The 24,602-nt window shown below is 36.6% G+C and overlaps 1 protein-coding gene across 2 annotated transcripts in view; it reads right to left on the bottom strand.

The window, feature by feature from the left end:
* The window catches only part of slc12a5b (solute carrier family 12 member 5b), a 37,851-nt gene extending 13,548 nt beyond the window's left edge, over positions 1–24,303 (bottom strand). The window contains exons 1-11 of one of the 2 annotated variants that reach the window (XM_036212780.1): positions 23,581–24,303; positions 7,967–8,070; positions 7,713–7,853; positions 6,381–6,527; positions 5,269–5,323; positions 5,063–5,193; positions 3,578–3,825; positions 3,290–3,501; positions 3,049–3,216; positions 936–1,034; positions 752–809 (exon numbers count right to left, since the gene is read on the bottom strand). In XM_036212780.1, the coding sequence (XP_036068673.1) occupies positions 752–809; positions 936–1,034; positions 3,049–3,216; positions 3,290–3,501; positions 3,578–3,825; positions 5,063–5,193; positions 5,269–5,323; positions 6,381–6,527; positions 7,713–7,853; positions 7,967–8,070; positions 23,581–23,635 (1,418 nt within the window). In that variant the 5' untranslated portion in view covers positions 23,636–24,303. Of the gene's footprint in view, positions 1–751; positions 810–935; positions 1,035–3,048; positions 3,217–3,289; positions 3,502–3,577; positions 3,826–5,062; positions 5,194–5,268; positions 5,324–6,380; positions 6,528–7,712; positions 8,071–23,580 lie in introns of those variants that run through there. The other variant, XM_036212779.1, reaches the window with a different exon arrangement.
* Between the last annotated feature and the right edge of the window lie 299 nt (positions 24,304–24,602).

Raw genomic sequence — 24,602 nt, forward strand, 5'->3', positions numbered from 1 at the left:
AGCATCCATGTTAATTACATTGACTGCAAGTTCATTAATGGCAGTTTTAATTTAAAAAGTTTAAAACCGATTTTCCCTAACAGTTAAGATTTTTGAGAAATATATATATAGACACAGACAGTTGTGCTGTTTTTTTTGGTTTGGTAATGGTTTTATTGGCAACATTTTTATTTCCATAAATTTGCATTTTGGTATGGGCAGACTGAAACAGGTGGGTTGTTTTAAGTTCTTTGTTGTTTTCCTGCTGATAGAAGAGAATCGGCATCTATTCAGAGTCAGACGGAGACCATGATGCGTCATAATGGTCTTCTGTTGTCTTGTAAAGTCAAGTTTTGAGAAAGACCTTCAAGCTAAGATCTGTAAAAGAGAATATTTTTTCAAACTTTTCACAGAAACTCCCAATATTCTCCTTCAACCTTATTATAACAAAATCTAACAATTTGTTTTTTTGTTTTTCTTGATTTTTGGATTTGGAAAAAAAAAGCAGAAATCTAGAATTGTTGCCGTAATGAAGTTGATTATTACTTCTTGAGTAAGCGCCATCATTTAGTGTACGTTTGCATATTGGAGAACACTGCCTGGTATTTCTGCATCAGGAAACTTGTTAAAAGAAGCAGTAACTTAAACAGTAACTGGAATCATAATCATGATGATGTTAAACTGTCAAAAGAGCATAAAATAATTAAAGATGACTAAATGAAAATCAATGAAAATGTGCAGAAACATAAAAAAATTGCTCAGTCAGACTTACTTGTCTCGCAATACTACTCCTTCAATACAAGCACCAAACAGAACAACACACGACATGTCTGAGGGAAAACACTCGTTAAGGCACACAAGTGTCGATATGTTTGACCTACACAAAACCCATTTCGGACAATAATCCCAAGTAGATCTCTATTTCATTATCTTGTCCATCAACAGGGGTAGGATACACACAGTTGAAGTGGTGGTGATGGCAGCAATGGTGCCGATGGGGATCGACTTCTGAGCATCACGCAGGTCACCAGAGCGGTTGGAGCCAGCCATGATACCTGCGACAGATGAGTTTGATGAGTTTACTAGTGGGAATCATGACCTTTATTTCTTCTCACTTCTTCTCACATTTCGCAAGTCCATCCATTTTCTCAACTTGTTATGTTACGCTTGTCTTTCGCAGGGCACACAAACACTCACACATCAACAACTAGGTACACTTTAGAGCATGGGTCTCAAATTGGCGGCCCGCGGGCTACTAGCGGCCCCCAAGTTGATATTTTGCAGGCCCCACCTTAATATTAGGTTCAATGTCTACTAAACAATATCTTCTTCATGTCCACGGTTCTTTAATGAAAACTTTGTATTTTCTTTTGCGATGTTTCAGCTTGCCTTATGCTTATAACTGCATTTGCTATTGTTGTTGGATCTGGTTGTCAGAAAAGTCCCCAGGAACAGTTGCTAGCGTCGTTAGCTCCTGTCATTTCACAGGACACGCAAAAGATATTGCTTAGTAGTACATAGAGATGAACAAATGTTCAAAAAACTTGTTTAGTCGACATAGACAATGGACCAAAGACATGGATAGTGGATGCAAAAACATATTTTTGGCGCAAATGGAAACCCATAAAGTCCAGCCTCAGCCTTAAATGGTAGCCAAACAGGGAAGTTGGAGGCTGACTCCACCCACAGCTGAAATGTGAAAATCCAGTCAGAGGGGTGGAGCTTGGAGGCAGGACTGTTAACATTACTGCAGATGCTGATCATGACGTGAGATTTCTGAAACTTACATTGTTTGACCAACCACAAAATTCAACCTTCAGGGGGCAGCACATTGACAGTTTTTGACTTATTTTTTTAAGAATTAAACAATTTTATTTTAATTTATCAAACAATTGGCAAAAATCAACGGAAGTCACTCTTAAAGTCCCATTTAGAGAGATCAACAGTAAAAAAAAAGCTGATTTAAGGTTTGGTTACCCTTTAAGTGACCCAGGGGTAAACTGAGTTTGAGAACCCTGCTTTAGAGTAACCAATGAACCTATGAAGCATATTTCTGGACTGTGGGAGGTGCTTGGAGAAAACCCACACATGTACAGGAAGAACATACAGACAATACACACAGCCGGGATTTGAACCAAGGCCTCCTTGCTGCGAGGCGAGAGTGTTAACCACTAAGAAAAGAGTCTCAAACTAGCTGTTCAGGTTGAGGCAGTCAAAGATAAAACACATAAACTGAACACTCACTAAAATAATCTTAAGGGATTTTTATAGCATAGAATTGCCCCGAAAATAGACAGGATTGTTTTTTCTCTTTTGCTTTCTCAATTCTTCTTTTTTTTTTGCATGAAGTAAGTTACAAAACTCTCATCATGTGGAACTTGTTTACTTCAGTCATTCTGAAAGTTTAACTTGGAGAGTTTTTGTCCACTTGGCGGCAGCAAATACAAGCTGTAAATGCAGAAATTCACTCTTCCAAAAGGAGACATTCCTTTTTTTCATCTGTTGTCTGACAATGTCTCAGTTCTTGCTCATTTCCTTGGAGGAGTGAACCACTTATCAGACATCTGCCCCTACCTGCGAGTGGTTATTCACCAGTGGATTGATCAACTTTTTAAAAACTTGATATTGACTCAATTGAAAAGGTTTGAGCAACACCTCTATGTGCCTTAGAAACAACCAATTAAATCTAAAATCCGGCTGGATAGACACTCAGCTGCATTCAGCTTTAAGAATTCGACCTCCATTCATTACTGGGTTGCTTTTGTTTGTTTATGTACTCCAGTCACCTGGCTTTCTCGTGAGATGAACTTATGGCTTTTCCATTATTTCTTTGGAGAGAATAAAGCCTTGAACAGAAAAGCAGATGTGCATGCGATCTAATCTCGATATGCATTACAATTCTGTGCTTCAAATGGCACTGGAAACTATCACATGAAGCAAGCGGTTTCACAGTAGGGGTGAGGAAGTGCAGATGTTTTTGAATCTATTGGGGCATCTTTTTTATTTTTTTTTCATGAACAAGGAAAAAAATATGACAAAATGCAATGTAATTGTGTTTTCATTTCTGACCTGTGACAGATGGGAAGTATATCCCAACTAACAGGGTGAAAAAGCTGGTGATGTCTGCCAGGACATAGCGGTTGCTGTTGGTTGTGGGACTGTCAGGATCCACAGTGGAGGAGACTCCACGCTTCTCCAGGATCATGCCTTTCTCCAGATAGTACCCAAACAAGTTCTCTACAATGACAATGGATAACTATTGAGATTGAGGAAAGATAAACGGATGTTAGTCTTAATGGTTGAAGTCTACCTGCTAGAATACCACTGGTGACTCCTGGGATTCCCTGTATCTCTGTGACGTTGTTGTTGATGAAGTATTCATCACAGGTGGCATTAAGGGAATCCGAATCGCAGAAGGAACTCCACAGTTTGGTGGTAACAGTCTCATTGTCTATTTCTATCACCTTTGCACACACATCATATCCTTTAGAGATAAGCGTTCTGTTTCCGAGCAGACAAACGCTGAAATAAAAGACAGCAAAATTTGGTTAAATTCGGCATCCCAGCAGATCAGGGGTCTGTAGTAAAAGATGCTTACGGGAAGGTTGGAGGCTCGAGGGCCGTCTTGATGACTCCTGCGTAAACGGCTAGAATGGAGAAGATAACGCAGGCCAAAAAGACCAGTGCCAGCTTGTTGACGTATTTGACTCCCACAAACACCACCAGTGCCATCAAGCTCAGCACAATGGTGCCATACACTCGCATGTTGTTGAGCAGCGCTATCTCTGCGTCTGCGCCCTCCAGACCCTCGAGTTTAAAGATGGCAGCCTGAGGAACGATGTAAATCTGGAAGAGCAACAAAACTGAAAATCAAATCACTTGATAACTTTGCATTTCTCTGTTTATTATTCTCTACACTGTTTATAAAAATGTCTAATTAGCTTTTTCTTTTATTTTGTTTCTTAAGTTTCATTTAACCAAAAACTGACTCAACTGATTTGTTTCAGCCTTTACTACAATGTATAATAAAACCATTTTGAGAACGTAAATATGAGGAGTAACAAAAAATGTGGACAGGAATTGATATATGCAGATGACACAACTTTAAATTCTGACAAGCAAAGGTGTCAGGAATGTTTAGTTCTTACTTTAACCTCGGGGTGATGGGCCTCTATTTTGTACTAAGTAGAGTTAAAATGTTGTGATTTTAAAGAAAATCTCTAAACAGGAATAGTAAAAGTCTTTCTGAATCTGAAAGCACTTTAAATAATGTGATTTTTAAAATATCTACGTGGACAGGCACATCAGATATTTGTAATGACTTTGAAACTTAAAAAGAAGAAAAACTAGGTTATGGCTTACAGCCATTATACAGCTAAGTAAAGATTTACTCTTCATCTAGAAGCAGTAATCAAAAACATCTAAAATATTTGACAGTATAAAATTCACCAAGAAATATATAGTGAGATATTAATGTTAAATCACAAATTGTATAAAGAAATGTGAAACTTTCTGATGTGTGCATGAATGTCTGAGGTTGTATGTAAAACTATTCTGTGCATTGGTAAGTAATACAATAATTGACTTTATGCTTCAGGGGCTGAATACAAACAGGATACGCACAGGCTGCAAAATGTGCTAATCAACGCTGCATGCAATTTAATAGAAAATTCAGAATTATAATATTCATAAAGGTTTCAAATAAAATAAAATAAAATGGTGTTTTGCTGAGAATAAACACATTTATTCGCACTCAGCAGGAATGTTAATAATTAACAATAAAAAAAAAGAATGTTGACATTTGCCCTGTCTGATATAAAACTTAAAACAAAAGTTTATAAGTTAATAAATCTGCGATAAAGTCAGGATATACCATCAGCTAACAGAACTTGTTTCATGGTTTGCGTTTTAATATGGGATAATGTGAAGGTCGGGAATTTGCATTTAAACCCCATATTGCCATTTTATTACAAAGGAAACCAGCACTCAAATGAAAATACTAATGCGGAGAGTGTTCTCAATAAAAATCACAACTGAGGAAAACAAGCACAGAAACACAAAACCGAAGGGCGAGTCTACTTACTAGAAGAATTTCAATGCAGCCTAGAATGTACATGGCGCCAGCAAATGTTGTGCCCAAATAGAAGCAAATCCCAACGGCTCCACCAAACTCAGGCCCCAGTGAGCGAGAGATCATGTAGTATGAGCCTCCAGCTGTAAGTCACAAACAGACAGGAATTATTCAGCTGATGAGTTGGATAAAAAAGGCAAAGGTGATGTTCCATTCACCTGGTACAACGCCATTCGTTGCAATAGCACTCATGGAGATGGCCGTGAGCATGGTCTGTAAAACAGCAGCAAAGAGCAGATAAGAAAACAAACTCTACCATTCTGTGAGTTTAAGGAATGAATGGTAAATGGAGCAGAAACATCTGTCAACGGAAAAAAGGTGAGAGATTCGTCATGTAACAACGCTCTACGGGTGACAGTTCTACTGCATCTATATTTGTTCAATATGATCTATTTTTTGGATTTCATCGGCTTCAAAAGAATAATACAAAAGAACTATAATACTGCTTTGGCCTGCATGACAAATTTATTTGCTTTTCAATACTTCACTGCTTTTTATCTGTAAGATAAATGAGGCAATATGTGTGAATCCCATTTAAACTATTGGGACATGTCAACCAAGGAACTGCTCAATATGCATAAATAAAAAAAAAACTATTACTTTTTTAAAATCGAGATGTGAAAGTAAAATTTCCTTCAATTATTGACAAATAAATGAACTTTTTCTTGTTAAAAACACTTGAATCAAAAGCCAATAAAACATGTAAATAAAAAAATGAAAACACAGTTGCTATTTAGTGACCAAAAAATTGCCTAAAAACACTTAATTAAAACATTTGAACATTTTTAATTCCACTTGGTTGCCTTCTACTATACAGAACTACAGACAAGCAGTTCAAGCTGAAATAGTTTCAACTAAATAAATTGGTTTGTTCTTCTGTTTTATTTATTTTAAGCAGTATAATAATTCAAAGCTGCTAAGAACCTTAGAAAAAATATATTTTTTTGCTTAAAATTACTATTTTAATTACTTAAATTAAATAAAATTAATGACAAAAATAATTATAGGAGATTTAATAGCTATAAGAGAGTACTTCAAACCTGAATTTATATAAAAGTAGCCTCTGTGTTTCACATGTTAAAACTTCTTTACTGGCTACTTGCTTCATTCAAACATTTCCCTTCATGCTCTCCCCCTTTTTTATGTTGTCAGAATTTTTATTATTTTATTTTAAACTGTCTTTTTCCGTCTAATGTTAAGCATGAGAAGGAGAATGGTGTGATTTTATACGGGCATTGCAACGCTCGGGAGCTTCTGCAGGTTAACACACCGTGGAGCAACACATGAAAACGATTATGAAGGAGCCAAAGACTCCTCCAATCCCAACCATCCACGTCATCCTCAGGAAAAGAATAACCCCAAAGATATTCTGGATACAGGGCAAGTAGACTCCCATCAGAGTGCCCAGCTGTGGTGCCTGAAAAAAAGCAAAAGAACAGAAGATAGGTTGAAGATTTTACTTAAACAAAGAAACGTTTCGAAAAAAGGATTAATATCAGTCTCTTCTCTATAGAAACAAAATTTCCATTAACATCATAAAAGTAGCTTTGGATTTTCATTGTTGCTCCCCTCTCCAGCAGCCTGTCTTCAGACTGTGTACTGTTCCGTGATTCTGAGGTGAACTCATATTTATTCTTTGTTTTTTACTTTTTTTTCTCCACAAGCCAGTTTTAAAGCCAGTATGAAGTTAAGGATTCCTCCAACACATGCTACATGTTACCAGAACCAACAGTGCCTCCTTCAGGTTACAAATAAAGAGTCACCTCACTTTTTAAGGTTTAAAGCCAAATTAAAAATGAAATAAGGTCAATTCACAAACAAAACGCTGTGAACGAGTGCTTAGTTACATGAATGAGGCAGCCTTCATTTACCCCTATACAGATATATGTTACAACAGAAGCTCTTTTCTTTTAACTCTCTGCTTTTGATTTATTATCAACGTTTTTATAGTTTCTGACTGACAGTTGACTGTTTAATCCTTAGCTTTGCTGGTTTAACAGCCGAGATGCTTGTGTGACCCATGCAATCTGCAGTAAACATTTGATGCGTTATTTAATGTGTGTTTTGGGTTGTTAGTGCTATTGTCAAAGCCCTGATAGATTTACAGCATCTTAAACCCACTGCTGGGACAGGGATTCTATTTGATATATATACCAAATAATTATTTTCCTCCCTATGGGAAAAATCTGGAAAGATATCAGGCACAACATGAAGAAACAGTTATGGTTTGACAATTGTGTTCACACACCACAAAGACCACTAAACACTCAATACAGTTAAACAACCCAATCTTTTCTGTGCATCATGTATTCATCATTTATGTTTTCATTAAATCTCAAACTCAATCAATAAAATACAATCAAGTATGAACAGTAATATTCTGTCTAAATATTTTGATAATTGTAGTTTGTAGTTTTCTGGCTAAAAATACATCTGATATAAACTGCTACACTGTTATGCATTTTAAACACAATGAATGTTTAATCAAATCTAAATATTGTACAAAAACTGAAAACATTTCCTGCGGCCTGAACATGTTTTTTCTGCAGCCTCAAATGCACTGAGCTACACTGATGGAGATAAAACCTTTACACCGATCTACCTTGACAGGTTTTTTGGATGGGCGTGGGCCCTCCTCGTTGTTCTCGGCCTCCTCATGCTCCTTGCTGCCGGTTGGCAGGTTGGAGTAGTTGGCCAGAGTGCTCAGCAGAGAGGAAACCATTGGACTGGTGTCCATCTCCTCCTGCAACACAAACACATTCTTCACATTCCACCAGGGAACCTGTGACAGCATCCAAGCATCTGCACCACTCCTGAAGTAAGAACTTATTTCTCATGCAGCACGCCTGACCGCACCTCGAACAGTGCCATGCTCTTGCCGTCATACTGCTGGCTCTTCTCCACGTCAGTGGCTGCGGTGCTGTTGATGAAAGGGCTACTCTCTTTAGGATTTGCATCTCCTGAAACACATGAAACAAGGACAGCATGGGTCAACCCTTTTCTTGATGTAGAAACGCACAGTAGGGATTTGATTACTGGCTGTGCATGCTGGTGCAGTTTTAAGGAGTTTCGACCAATTGATGCATCAAAAAATACTTGCCCAGTGAAAAAAAAGAAAAGGAGTAAAATATTGACCTACTACAGTTTATGCTTTGAATTATTGTAAAAGTGGTCTTTTAATTATGATTATGCCAATTTTAGCCAAAATAAAAAAAAAAAACTGTTTTGTTTTCTATGACATAGTTATGCAGAGCGGCAGGAGTTCATCAGAAATTCACTCCTGAGTTGTGGGCGGGACTATTGCTGTGAAGCAAGCTCGCCCCCACTTCCCATCACCCATCTGTTAAAAGCTCTCCTGCTAACTTACAGCCCTTCACAACTCTAACTTAACATTCCCAGGCTAACAAAAATGGCGAAAAATATACCAACTCTTTAGAAGCCAGCTGCCATCTCAGATGGGAAAACAAAGACATACATGGATCTATTTGTCTACGGGTGGATGCATCAGTGGAGGAGTGAGCTGGTGGGTCGCCCAGCGTATTTTTCATATCACAAATAAGCTCTTCTTGTTCCTGATTCCCAAAGATCTGAAAAAAGAAATACTAAGAAATGCAAATTTTAGCTTGATTTATGTCCTCTGTCATTACAAAAATGCCACAAGAACATGTTAAAAACATAAAAAACACAATTTTCTTTAGAGTGGGTTTTACACCAGCTTCCACATTTTTAATGTTTTCTTGCATCTCAAGTATCGACCTGTTATATCTGAGAGGGTTGGAAATCAAAATGTTGCAGGGATACCAACAGACTTGAAATATTCTTTCCAGAACCAAGTATTGAAACCATCAACAACTGCTTGAGTATGATTTACTCCTTCAGAATGGTCTGTGTCAAAGCATGAGGCTGTGCACAGAAATAGGAATTCTTGGCCTGAAATCCCAGATATATTTTCTTTTTTTTGTCTCAAGAGATGTGGTCACAAATGGGGTTCCAAGGCTGTTGGTTGTGAGATACACAAGTTTCAGGTTCTTATTTATGTGCTGGCAACATTGATGGATCAAAAGCGTTAAGCAAGAAAACAGAAAGTCATGTGGAACACATTTGTGAAAAAAAGAAATTAGAAGGATAATCAAAGAAGATGCGATCATCACAAAAAAGAAAAATTACTGAAAGCTAAAAACAAAATTAATGATGATCCAGATAATCTCCTGGAGAAATAATTGTTTAAAAAAATAACAAATTAAGCAGAACTTTCTCCATATTTAATGAGATCTATGAGCTGTTGAACCGTGAGGCTGACACAGATGTCAGAGATGCAGCTTTTAATGAAAGTAAATTTAGGAGCCAGTAACAAAAGCCATCTTCTCCTATAGCCGGTTACTGATGTTTAGTTTAAACTGATCATAGCTCTGCAGTTTCTCAGAGGTTTTCCAGAAACACAAATGTTTACTTCAGTGTCTCCTTGTCTCCACCCCACATTGCCTCTGGTGGTTGCGCCAGTGTTCTGCAGTAGAGTCGCCATCAATATGTGAAGGTGTATGAGTGCGTTACTAATATTTTAAGAGAACCAAACAATAAATAGTAGGTATAATACCTTACTTTTCTATACTATAATCGATTACAGGAGTAGCTTCAGTTCCAAGGGAAGTTTTTTTTACAGAGATGACAAAAAAGGACGTTAACTTTTGCAATGCTCAAATGAGAAAAAAGTATTTTCCTTCTACCACTGCTTTCAAAGCATGAGAAAAATCTATCATATTTGCATAAAATCAATTTTCTGCTATTGAAAGAAAAACTTGAGATCTAACATTAGCATCTGCAAAGCAATCAAGAACTCTGTTAAACTCCTAAAGCCAGAGCAGTGTTATTCGCTAATCTTTAAAGCAAAGAGAATCCAATGCCTGCCAAAATACTCGCACACATCTGATAATCCACTGAAGGACAGACTAAGCTTGAAAAGACACATTACATTGCAGACTAGATTAGAAACATTTCTGCTCCATGTTGTTCAGATTTTGTAAACGCCTGAACTCTGTATGCCATTTTCCTGATCTTTGTGTGTCATAGAGATCTTTTAAAGGTATATCCAATCGACAAATTCTTGTAAAAATATCGAATTCATGTAAAATGTATTATTCCTTTTTGACAGGAAGTGACAACATTTCTTTCACTTTAAAATTTACCTTTTTTTGTTTTGAACAATAAAAAGATTTTTTTTAAAGACCCACTCTGAGGAAAATTGCGTTTTTAGTAGGGTTGGGTTGATAAAAATCCATTAATCTGAATTGATCTAAGCTTAATAGATCAATAATCGATCCATACAAGTAGATATCGTTCTAATGCATAATGCTAATGTCTTCTAGCTTGATGCTAATGTATAAAAGGGTCTCCATTAGGACGGCTAATGTTAACGCTCGCTCAACCTCAACATACACTGCTGACATCTTTATATACTCATAGGCATACATTTTCCAAACTCTTTTAAGGAAATTTTTTTTAAAGGGGCCATACCATGATTTTCTTAAGCCTTTCAGAGTAAACTATATCCCTATATATTATCATATATTATCTTTGGAACGCTAAAAAACATTTAGTTTATGAAATGTATGAAATATGAGTTATTTTTCATGAGTTTTTTCCTATCCGGAAGTAAAACGACTCGATTTCCGAAGCTCCGCCTGCCGCTGCGTGTGGCTGCCGCCCATTTCATGACGTCATCCTAGAGCCTTTCTTTGTTTCTCCAACAAAAATAATCAGTATCCGAACTTTTTCAAAGATGGATGCACATACCATATATCTGCCTTTAGTAGTGGGGGGTCTTAAAGGAGCCCCACAGCTAAAGCAACAAACACCTGTTTGAGCTGAAATTTATCGAAGACATGACATAATTGTAAAATGTGTTCTGCATCTAAAATGAACGTTTTTTTGCTGATCACCACTAGCTCTGTGGAGAAATTGAGTGTTAGTGTTTGAGGGTGGTGCTGGCAGAGCAGACTCTTCCTGAAAGGGGCTATCTCACGTTGTTGTTGTCAGATCATGAGGACCCACTTGTTTTCATGGCTAAAGGCTGTTGTTGAGAGCGCAGGTTTTTACTCAAAAATGCTTGAACTGATCAAAATACCACTTTGGGGTTCTTGAGGATTGAACAGTATAATGCACTTAAAAGCTCAAAAAGTTGCTTTTTCCTGGTATGGCCCCTTTAAAGTAACTATTTGTAATCTAAATCTCTAAATTTTTTGCTCAAATTTTCTTCTTCTTCTGGAATAAGGTGTAATGCTGTAGCGTGATCGCCACCTAGTGGCCAAACTGAAACGCCCTACAAGAGAGGCAGAACAATTGTTGAAGCTTCACCATTTATGTAACACTGTATGCTATTAACAATCCCATTATAATTTCAATAATACAATTTACAGTATGTGAACTGTATCAGATTAATCTAAATATCTTCAGAACACCCCCCCCCCCAAACACACAGAGTAAATTGAATAAAATCTAATTTAATTAAGAGGATTGAAAGAATAAGGAATAAATTAATAAATGGGATTTAAACTGATCCATGTTCTGGTGAATCAAATCGAATGGATAATGCAAATTATTAGTGATTCCCAACCCTAGTTTTCAGTGTTTTTAACATTTTCTTGTGGTATTTTTCTTATGATGGATGATATATACACCGTAAAGAAAATTAAGGTTAAAATGCATTTGAGTATTTCTTTATTCAAATTGTTGTAAATTCAGGAGAATACAAAGAGAAAAGGTATTTCGAAAAGAGTGTTTTTGTGTCGTAGAAAATACAATGGTTGGGTCCATTCTTATGCATCCACTCTTAGACGACTAGATTCATGTACGTCTTTGTTTTCTTCACTTGGGTTGGTTGAAAACTTTACGGCTGGATAGCTCTAATATTTCTTGCTATTTTTGTTGAACCTGTAATGTTAGGTTTTGGTTGCGAGAGGCTGTAAGCTAGCGGGAGAGAGTATAAACAGAGTTCTTAGCATTGGGGATGGGAAGGGTGGTGGGGTTGCTCTGGGATAACACTCCTGCCCACAACTCAGAGACGAATTTCTAATAAACTTGCAGAAACTGTCCTTGAAAAAAAGTTTTAAAAAAATTTTTTTTTGACTAAAAAAATGACAATCATGATCAAAAAACCACTGAGAGTTCTTTTGAAATAGTTAAAAAAAATGATCAGAACTAACTACATTTTACAAAAAAACAAACATCTAGTGTTGTGATTAAATCCACAAATTATACAATTTCTGTACATAGTAAATAATTTGCCTCATCACTGTTTGTTTGTACTTGTTTATTCAGATGTCAGAAATGTCGACTTGAGATGCTTGTAAGGCTGACGTAAATGGAATTTTAAACATTTACCCTAATATTATTAAACAAGGTTATCAAACTTAACAAGTTTTAAAACTCAATAATTTGTCTGGAAAGGGCACCATGAAGGAAGAACAGTCAGCCGTTGATTAGTGTTTTTCAATCTGACCTCAAAATGAGGATTGTCCAGAGTAATCTTATATATCAAATTAAACAGGATGTTCTTAAAGTTGTGACTAAATAATAAAAGTAATACTTCAGAACATGGTTGGAGCAAGGCTTTGTTATTCAATGTAGGAAAATGAAAGAACCAGACAACTAACTTTATAAGTTGGAGCAGGAACTATCATAAAAACAGACAGAGCGTACAGACAGTGAAAAGTAATAAAAATGTAGGAAGAGTTTGGATTTCTTATGCAATGCAAGAACGACAAAAATGCTTATTTAGATTTTTTAAAACTCTGAATGAGTCTCATAAATTAATACTTGTCTGTTTATCTTGACAATTTGTTAAACAAAATTGCATACATTGATTTTGCAAATAATTTTTAAATAGATTGTATATAAACAATATATTTCCCCTGTTGATATAATATGCTATCTAATTTAAGATTTTGATTCAGAAACATGACAGGACATTCTTTTCCACAGACCTAAAGACTGGACAAAAACTATTAATTTATCAATTCCAAAGCCAGTGAAGAGAAAAATGTGATGTGTATCGTCAGAGAAGCATTTCAGGTGAAAACAAATCTTGTTAGCCAGGCATGGATTGGCCTGATTAGACGCAAAGGCACAGGCCAATGAGCAGGGCCGGTTTTACCAGTAATGTCACTAGACATTTGTCTGCACAGCTCCTCCTTCAGAGAGATTGGGAAAAAGTTGTTGGGCTGGAGAGATTTTAAACATATTTACCTTTTGCTTTGACCCAAAATGACCAAACCTTTGATTAAATTGTTTGATTTCCAAGGTTGGGAGATTTTCTTACACTGGTTCTGCTTTTTGCTTGCAGTTTTGATGTCAGAAGATCAGGTGCCGTTAATTAATCGAGTGAAATACTAGTACTTTTATTTTGTAAAGCCTCTCTTCAAATGCTGGGAAAATGTATGTGTAACTATCGGACATGTCCTCTCTCAACTTCATTGTGTGTGGGCTTTTTTTTCCAGTTCTGATTGTGCGCAGATTCCAGGAGTAGGCAGATACTTTATGAGGGTTGTAAAGCAACAAATAATAAAGTTTATTTGTTCATCAAAAATGAAGATTTATTATTAAACTCACACTCAATCTGTCTACTTTTTGGAAACAATAAAAACATATAAACTACAAATTTACTGCAGTTGTGCATCTGCTTAATGCATGTCAGTCTTAGGAGTCTATGTGAAGTAGGATATGAAGTATAAACCCCATGATAATAAAAAGACATAAACAACTTTATGTACGGTTAATAGATTTATCATGATGAAGCAACAACATGTCATAGCTTGGGTAATTTACATGTTAAGAATAAATCAAATATATCTCTATGGCTTGACTGTATTCTTTTTCTCTAAAGAAAACTGTGCAAAGCTGTATTATATTTCAAGACGCAATCCTTTTTTTTTTTTGCCCGAGGTCATAAAGTGATCCATATTATAACTTTTCTAGACAATATATTAGGATTAAGGGTCTTGAGAAGTTTAAGGCCTCTGTCTGGTCAGTAATCCCTAAAGGTTTCCTCTACCATTCTTCAGAAATCTACCTACCCTGAAAGAAAGTATATTTCCTTTAGTACACAAAGTCTAAAAGCCCAATGTGCAGCAAACCATTTCTTCTTCCCTGAAAACCAATTTCAATATTGAAAAACTAGTTTAGTTTAACAAGAAAGGCTATAAAATGTGACAGTAGTGCTTTTTTTTAATCTGTAATTATGTTGTCAATTTTCTATTGTGTGTTGTAACTGTGATTACGCCCCAACCATCCCATTCTAGTTTTCTATGGCCCCCAAGAGGTATGGTTCAGTACTGTTCCATGGGTCCATTTTACAGTGAAAACACTCAAAATACCAGACCGGAAATAAGTGGAAACAAGGCTATATAGTCTTGCCTTTTGGATTATTTTTATTTATTTATATTTAACCAGGTAAATTATTAAGAACATGTTCTTATGTACAATAACCACCTGAAATTAGCTCTCTTCTAACTAAACCGACCATATATGGAGCCTGAATCCCTGGAGTCACATCGTGGATTTGATGGCAGAGCTCCCTGCTCATTGATCTCCAGCTTACAAAAGAACCCGCTTCAGGTGAGACGGTAACGTTTTACCAACCCATTGTGAATTTTTTCCTGATTTTGATTCCAGCAGCGCTGCATTCAGTTGAAACAAGGAGCATTTTCAGTCACAGTTCAAGGAAGTGAACAACAGTACATCATCTGCAACTAGCAGAGAGGAGATTCTGAGTCCCTGGGCTGGAATTCTTTTATCCTTTGGCTGCACTGAGACATTTTATCAATAAATATTCTAAACAGATTTGGGTGTTGGACATGCATCCAAATGTCTGCTTTGTGTACGAGTCAGTGTGTTTAACTCATCCTTTGCCAGTTTGTAATCCTTCCTTGCTTCAGGCATTCCTGCCTTCTGTCAGGCAAGTTTCCTTCTGGTTTTGATTCAGTTGGGCGATGTTTGACCATGCCGTATGGGTTGCTGGTTTGTACATTTCTGATTGTTGAGCTGATCTTCTTATGACCGATAACTGAAAACAACCCTACTGCTGATCTAACATGCACGTTTAGAGTTATGCTTCTGACTCCAAACTTCAAAGCTAGTTGTTAAACATCATTTCCATTTTGTTTAATTAATTAAACTAAAGAAGATGAGCATCATAAACACAAATCCATCCCTGGAAGACCTTCATCTGGCTCTATCTGGTTGCACAGCACTTTATCTGAGGGCCAACTTCATCACAGCTGCATCAAAACTCAAGGAATTGACTTTGGGAATCAACCCCACCATCTATAATTCTAAATGCACAATCCAGTCTGCTGCTTAATTTTCTCCTAAAATTACCACTTTTTGGCGAGTATGGTTACAGTTTTTTTCTTTTCTTTATTTTACCAGACAGAGCTGGAGATCATTTATTCAGAGATGGGGCTAAAGTAAATGCAAGAGCCAGCTGTTCCACTGATTGCAATACAATAGCAACTTTGATCTGTTGCAGAGTCTGTAGAGTTATGAAACAGTAACACCGCTTTTTTGGCTGGAAGGTAGTTTATTGAGCAAAGTATTCAATAGTGATGTGTCAGCAGTAGAATTGGGGATTTTCAAAGCCATCTGGACCAGGAAAATGAAAGAGCAAGGGACAACGGTAAAATAAAGTTCCAGCTGAAGCACAAGCTCCAGGTATTTTGTGAAAGAAACTGTGAAAAAGGAAAAAAATATTAAAAACAGTGGCTCCGGGATGCTCCTTGTCCTTCATGCTCTTGGGGAAGACTTGGATCTGGATACTATGCATCCTTGAGTGGGTCCCATTTGTAAGCCTGTAATCTCTTCACCAGACTGTCTCAGCTCTTGAGATCTGACTACCTGGACTAATTTTTTTTTTAACTTGTGTATTGGCAACTTTCAGAATTTGGCTGCTCTAAAGCTGTTGACATCTTTGTTTACAGCTCTGGAAAAAAATCTGCATCACAATCCACAAGAGAATTTGACATCACCACCCTTGTTTTTTTGCACCTTTTTAAAAGGAACCATCCAACAATTTCTGGCAAGACAGCGGTGCATTTTTATCATGTTAACAGTCTGAGAGGGAACAGAGTGTTTTCACTCATAAAGCCTATAAATCCACCGTCATACTTCATTATTACTGCTTTTCACAAATTCTTGATTTGCTTTCCATAAACATCGATTTTTTTCATCACTTTCACTTTTCTCATTTGTTCATCTGTGACTGTGCTGACCGTAAGATTTGTTCCAACTCTCGTAAACATCTGACTAATATTTTAGTAAGCTCTTTACAGTCTTTTGTTAGTAGTCATGGTCACTGTTATGCATGTCTCATTTGAATTTGAGATATATTCATCGTCACTACACACAAGTGTGACAAGGGTTTAAAGAGCTGCAACTGAACCGTGCAATCTGTTCCTTATTTGCAATGGATATGACTTTAAAAAGTCCCCTTAAATGAAGAATTTGTGTAAATTATAATTTTTTTTTGTCAAATTAGCATTTTGTATGCACAAGTTAGTATTTTGTGAGAATAAATCAGCATTTTGTATGCAGAAATGAGCACTCCTTAGCATTTTTAAGGTACAATAAACATCAGCATTTTTGTGCACAAATTAGCTTTTTGTGTGCACAAATTAGTCATTTCAGTGCACAAATCAGTATTCTGTGACATCAAATTTACTCATTTGTGTTCACAAAATACCTTTTTAAGCCTCAAAAGGCCAATTTGTGCCCTCATAAAATGCTAATTGTCATTTGACACAATTTGTCCTCAAAGGACAAAATTTTCCCTGAAATTTTGCCCTCAAAATACACATTGTGCCCTCAAAATGCTGTAAAATACCAATTTTTACCCTAAAAAAATGAATTTGGATCCTTAAAATGATAATCAGTTCCTTTAAAAATACAATTGTGTGCACACAAAATGTAAATAAAATGCTAATTTATACACTCAAAAGTCAAATTTATGGCCTTAAAATCATTATTTGTGTCGTTAAAATGCAAATAAATACTGATTTATGCACACTAAATTCTAATTTTAGATTAGCTTTTTCCTTTTTTTTTTGAAAAAAATAAAAATTGATGGACAAATTTAAAAAAGAATGTTTATATTATTGAAAATAATATTTTTGAAAATTGTGAGGGAAGTAAAGGTTAGAACTGCAGGACTTGGGAGCTTATTAACATGATTGCACCTGAGAAGGTTTGATCCATGTCTGACTGGAGAAAAGCTCAGGAAAATAGTTCTATTGGATCACAAACAAAAACTGAAAGGGCATAAATCCATCAACTAAATTATCTGCTAATTTAAAAAAATGTCAAGAATTTGGACTCTTTTTCAAGAGAAAAAGCACAAAATACTCAAGATATACACATCAGAAAAACAATACAATCATCCATCACAAAAGTAATCAGACCTCAGTTGCAGCCTGGCTGGAATAATCAGGTCAAAATGAAATCAGTGCATGAAACACTTGACGACAGTTTTAGAAAAAAATATTCAACTTTCAATTCAACCACTTTGCCAACCAAATATTTAAAAAATTCTTTCAACAGCCCAGAAAAAATAATCTTTTTAAAATTATAACCAGCCCTCTCTAGTCAGGTGTTTTTCCACCATGGCTCAAAGCTGAAGTAACTAACGCCCTTCTAAAAAAGGCGCCCTGAATCCATCCATGTTTGACAAGTCAAATCCTCAATTTATTGAAAGAGTGATAGAAGCAGCTGTTTTGATCCAGCTGAACTATCTCTTGAATCCAAACGGCCTCTTAGACAGATTTCAGTCAGGCTTTAGACAGCACCGCATCATTGAAATGTGTCCAATTGACTGTATAAACAACAGTCTTTATCGAAGTTTTGCTTAGTCTGTTTTTTTTCATTGGGTACTGAGAAATACACAGCTCTTTGATGACTTTTTCCACCACTGCATGTTTTTGTAAATAAGAATCAGGAAATTATGGTTCCTAGGAAGTTTCTCCCTCCACAGAAGATAACTTTTTTCTTTTATCTCTGATCCTTCCCTCTAGTTTTTAAGTCCAAAGAATGGTGTCATCTGCATATTTTTATATTTCTTTTGGATAAGTGAGTTGGTGCTCACTCAATCATAGATATGGGTACAATCAGGTGAACCTTCTCTTTCATGAAGATATTTTTAAAATTTTGATCTACGCTACTCTCAGGATCTTCAAGTTTGGACAGTAGAGTAATAAAGCCTTAAACTCCATTTCCATGAAGTTGCAGAGCATTCAGGAAATGCTATTGTTAATAAAACACAATTGAGCCCAATAAAACATGACTTTGCTGATAGAAGAGTGTTAGCATTGATGCCGTGATGGCAGCTTAACTATGTTCAGTTAAAAAAAAAAGGCATTGCTGCATGGGGGGAGATTTGTACCCTTGATGTGACATGGTTATTAAAAATGAACAGTTCATACCAGCTTTTTAAAGCTTAATAGGACACAAGCTCAAGAGGATTATCTAGCAGCTGCTGAAGTCCATAGAGAAAGGCAAAAAATTAACCTTCAGATTGGAGAGGAATGCTTTGGTTAGCCGCAGCGTAGCCTCAACAGCAGCACGGCCTAACCATCATTAATTTTCACGTCGCCTGCTGTAACCTGGGAATTAAGGCTAATTCGATTAAGTAATTTGCTTAATTGACAGTTTTTTTTTTAGTTTGTTTAGCTTTCTGCATAATGCTTGATAATGTTCACTAATTTTTAGTAGTGAAATATCGTGACACATCACCGAATCGAGTTTCTAAGAACATTTCACATGGGGTGCAGGAGGGGGGCAGAAGACTTTGGAAGGGTGACAAATGGGAACAGCAGAGGCCATTATATACAAAAAATACGTATTTCAAACAGTTTTTTATCCCTTTTCCTTTAGCTGAGGATCTATTACAAGTGTTTACAGAAGCAGATATTGATGATTAGTTCATTTTTTGTCAATAATGATACTAATACTGACTCAAAAATTGGGTGGCGGGGGACGCTGCCCCCTTTGCCACCCCTCTAGCACCACCCCTGCTTTCACCATGCTTTAACGACATTTCCATTCTTTTAAATAATCTTAAATTTAGTTATTTTGCACAGAACAAGCTATACCCACCACACTTCACAAGTGGAATCCATGTCCACGAGTTGTTTGGCCAGGGCCAGACGTCTTCATTCTAAATTTGTCTGTCTTCAGGTTATTATCTAAAAGTATTTTAATATAGTCCCTTTTAGGGTATCGGACACTAAATTACCGCATTAAGATTACTTCAGCAGCTAATCACATTATGACCTTTTGATAAACATGTCAGAATGTCTCCTCTGCAATTCTGGAAACTAATTTGATGGTTTATCCACTGGGACATTTTGTAATGCAGACTGAGTGCCTTAATATTTAAATCAATTTAACCATCTCAGCTTGATAGGCTGCAAATTGCTTCTCCAGCATCAATTTAGCTTCTAATTTTGGAGAGGTCATTGCACTTGGAATAAATGATTTATTTAAGTGTGTTATATTATCTGATGCTGTTATTTTCCAATGCTTTACAAACTTCCCTCAAAGAGGTGCTTGAGTTTATTTTGTGGTAAAATGCACCGCAGAACCTCATATCAAAGCAAACAAGCAAACAAATACTGTATGTTGGTTTAAAAAAAAAGAAAAGCTAATACTGTGTATTAAAACTGTAAAACAGATTGTAATCATGTTTGTCTTCTTATAAAAATATATATATATTTTTGCAAAAATCCAATGCAGTTTGTTGCTATGACCTTTGCACTGTGCACTTAAGTCTTCATCATGTGCAGATTCAGCAGGGGATCTGGAGTCTGTCCCCACTGCCTTCATGCAAAGAACAAAATAAACAACCAGGAACAAATCAACCCACTCCTGAAACCAGATTAGAATCATCTGCATAAACAACAAACCTCTTTGCAGCGTGGCGTGACTATTGTGGCTCACTCAAGATGCAGACCCAGTACAGTGTGTTTCTGCTTAAAAAGTAAGGGCTGTGGCAAAAAGGTTATACTGCTTTTATAAAGACAATGAAACAGCATTCTTAACTTTTTCATGAATGCATTTTCTGCATTTTTATTGGAGAAAGCTGGTGTACCTTCATATAGAAATACAACAGATGGCGAGTAAGGGAATTGAAAAAAGAAAATTCTCCAAACACCTTCACTAACAGTACCCAAGTTTATCAGGATTTAACTGACATTATGTTTTTAAACTCAAATCTACCTGTTTCAGCTTTTTTTCGTTCATTAAATACATTTCCAAAATAAAACAAGTAAAAAATAATTAGTTTGAAGGGACATATTTGTTTGCTAGTTTTATTAAAATTGTTTTTAGCCTTAATCAGCATTTACATTTCTAATATGCTTATGTATTGTAGATTTAGCCTTTTAAACTGTATGTAAAATCACAACATTTACCAACATGGTAAAACTATCTAATTTATATATATACATTTGTGTATGTAGTTCTTGAAACCACAAGGTGCTACTTCACATAATCAGCGATGAACCGAGGTCATAGGGTGTTTCGGGTCTTTGATCATCAAACACCCTTGCTCAGGCGACCCAGCCAGGGATCAACAGCCCCCGACTTGTGTCCAGGTGGCCCACTACTCCACGGATCCCAGGTCCTGATCCAAAACCATCTTGAGGCTTTCTCCGCAGCCTCAGTGATGTTTTTAAAGGTTCTTCTGCATAGCTGACCTTCTATCCCAAGGAGTTTTAGAGTGCGTGGTAGGGACTGGCCAGCAAAACCCAGGCACCCCACTTCAACAGGTTCTCAGAAGGCTTTCTAGCCATTGCTCCGGCATTCGGCCTCCAACTCGGGGTATTTGGCTGTCTTGCATTTGTTGGCCTCGTCCATTCTGTCTTCCCAGGGGACAGTAAGCTCAACCAGGACTACTTGCTTTGATGACTGATGTTAACAGTATGTCTGGGCGTGAGATGTATTCTGGGAACTCAAGTTGTCTTCCCAGGTTGAATTGGAGTTTCCAGTCTTGTGCAGAGGTGAGAAGCCAATCCTGCAGGGTTGGCTGCTGTCATGTCTTCTCCCCAGTTCTGACCAAGATGACAGACTGCTTGGAGGTGGAGGTGGTACTTGCAGTTGGTCAGTGCTGTGCTGACTGTGACTGCCATGGCCCTGAGGACCTGGTCGTGACACCAGGGGTACCGTCCTTACACCAAAGCCTTCGAGCAAGAACTAAGGATGCATTCCAGGGTGCCTCTCTTCTGGCTCAGCTGGCATGCCGTCGTTTCTGATAAACCCCAGCGCTGCAGTTTGGTTGGACTTGGGAGAACATCATAATATATATATATTTATATATAATTTTTAATACATTTAGTAGTTTTGGAAGATTTTTAAAGATTTTTGAAGTTCTTTAAAAATAAAACATTAGACAAGAATATTACACTGCAGAAGAACAAAATGTGTGCTGTAATTGTCAAAAAAAGAAAAGAAGAATCCCACAATAAGTACTGATTTCTTATGAGTCAGTCTAAATAACACATCTTAATAGCAACACTGAAATCCTTTAAATGGCATTAAGAGAAGAGTTTTACATTGGGCACAATGTTCAAGCTCATGCCTTTTTGCTGCCATGGTAACCTATTTAAAAAGGAAGAATTGGAGCTTAAACTGTCTTAATGCCATGTTAGACACACGGCAGCATCAGTGTTCATTGATGATGAGCTGAGCACAATCGAAAGGCGACACATTCTGATGAGAGCTTTTAGAAACTACTACTAACCAGGTTAGTTACTGGACTGTACGACTCTGATAACACATGTGAACTGTGGCAACAGAAAACCATTGTTAACAGCTTCGACAATAGCCCCCAGCGGTATCTGCTTCACCACCTGATTCTGCATTAACTACATCAACGTATGGGCAATCAGGCAGATTGATTTAGATTTATGCATCATGTGGCTGAGCTATCAACATCTGGCAAACAGATTAAACCTCTCTGCTCTGTGGTTGGAATAGTGAAGGGCACAAACTGCAGGATTGCTTAACATGCATAGTTAATAGAGCTACCCATTTTATAAGACAACTAATCAAAAGTTTAAAAAATAATTAAAAATGGAATAAGATGATCTTCAGAAGGTCATAAATCAGACCATTGTTTATGCATCTACACTGGGAAAGACTTGCTTGAATATTTAAGTGGTTCATGTTTTATATTAGGTTGAGCTGAACAGTTATATGTTCCTAAAACACTATTGTATAACAGAGTGAAATGCCTTTACTCAGATGCACACTTTTTGACAGTTGACTGTTTAAATGAGTGTTTGTTTACATGTTTGCTTGTCGATGTTTCTTTGTAATCAAGAGTCCCGTGAAAGCCAGTGGTCCCTGTGCTCAGAAGAATCAAAGTTATTTTACCTCACCTATTATTTTTCTCAGAAAAAGAAAATCAGAGAGAATATTAAAATGGTTGTATTTGGAGCATTTAGACCCCTGCAGGGACTTACTGTCTCCTCGGGGGGGTTCACTCAATTCACTGACTGTAATCTAATTTTGCGTGGGTGTTCAAAAAAGTTTAAAAGCATCAGTACAGAATTTGTTTCAAAGAATTTGTGTTTTTACAGATTTTTATTTGGGCTGCTAGTCCTAATGTTTTTCAAGCAAAGCAACAAAGTGCCTTTTTTTCTCTCACATTGTCCACTGTGATTGAATATTTTTTTTTAGATCTATCTTTGTAAGCGTTATTAGATTACAGCATATTCAGATCCTCATCTCTGGCCTTTCATCATTCACACATGATGTCATTACACTTTTAAAAGCTGTCAACATTTTGGCATTGGCATGACTGATGATTATCTGCACCATCTGGTCCACATAATCCAAACAGTTTCCGATCATTTTCCAGTTGTTTTCAGCTCCATCCATCCATCCATCCATCCGAACAAGGTTCATGCTTTCAAACTGCAGACTTGTTTCGTAATACAGTAAAAGGCAGATAAGTCCTCAGGCAGAAGTTCTTAATGGGCAAAGACAAAGAATGGGCCAAACAATAATGACTTGTTCCTTCAGAACTCAACATATTTGGAAATGTTTTGCTTTTATTTTAGCCTCCAGGTAAAGGAAATTGAAAATTTGTTTAATCAAAGAGCTCTTTTTTTCTAACAAAAATTAAAAACTATGAAGTGACAGCAACATAAAACTAATTCAAAAGGTTACATTTTTTATACCAATTGAAGAGTGAATTCTGACAGCTAGTTTAAAAGGCTTTAAAGCCTTAACAACCGATTTATAAAAGTCTTTTAAATGTTTCTTTACATTAAGATTATAGGATTAAAAAAATGACTTAAAATAATCTCAATAATCTCTTCTTAATTTCCCAACACTCACTCTGACACTAAAGCACACTTGAAGTGATGCACCCGCATGGACACATGCTGCTCCCTCATTAGTCTGTGAATGGACTTATCACTCACCCTGGCTGTTGGGTCCTCCTTCTCCCTCCTCACTGTCTGTCACGTTGTTCATCATCCTCTTTCTTCCTCAACAGACAGAGCACATTGAACAAGTTGTTAAATTTGTCGGTAAAAAAAATAATATTCTGGACCGGACGGAGCTTTACTCCATCTGACTGTGTCTTTCCTCCTGCTTTTATTTTACTAAGCAGCGGCTGAGAGCTGCTGCAGGGGCAAAGTGGATGCTGGTGCTCAGTGTCACTCACATGCACGCTCTCTACATGCCACTTGCCCCCCAGTCAGTTTAAGCCTGATGACTACTTTCATCATGTATTCAGAAGGTATTATCCTCCTCCTCCCTCCCTTTTTTGTTTCTCTCATGCACTGTCACCATCATCCATCTCATCACGAGAGATGGATGGAGGGGGATTGAGAGATCCACGTCACGTATCAAAGTAGTGCCTGCTCACACAAAGCATCTCTTTTGATGTTCTCTTTGGATAGAAAACAATGTTGCATTTCATAACTATATGCCCCCTAACCCAATATATGCTACATTTGTCTTTTATTCTTTTAAAATGGTCAAAATCCTTCATTTAAGACCTGGAAATAGCCTTTCCTTAATTTTGTGAGCTTTAAACGCGCTTTGTTTTAAATGATAACTGCTGCACACTTTTACAATTCTTTACAAACCAACATGCTTCACATTCATTTTACTATCAAACATGCACAATGATGGCAGAACTTCCCTAAAAGGAGCAATGTATTCACCACTTATTAACCATTTGGAAGAAAAAAGTGTTTAAAAAAATTGTACATTGTTAATAATTTTGCAAATATTTATTAGTAAGACAAACATTGACAATTTAAGTCACAATCAGTTTTAAAATGACATAATTTTAAAGATATGAATGACAAATTTTAGATTTTTCAATTAATTTTTGGTTGTTTTTTTATTCTAAAAATCTTAGTCCTATTTTATAATTTGTATAAACACATTGTGCAAATTTTTGGTCAATTATTTTATCTAATAAGTCTAACAA

The sequence above is a fragment of the Oryzias melastigma genome, linkage group LG7 (assembly GCF_002922805.2).
Source record: "Oryzias melastigma strain HK-1 linkage group LG7, ASM292280v2, whole genome shotgun sequence".
NCBI lineage: Eukaryota > Metazoa > Chordata > Actinopteri > Beloniformes > Adrianichthyidae > Oryzias > Oryzias melastigma.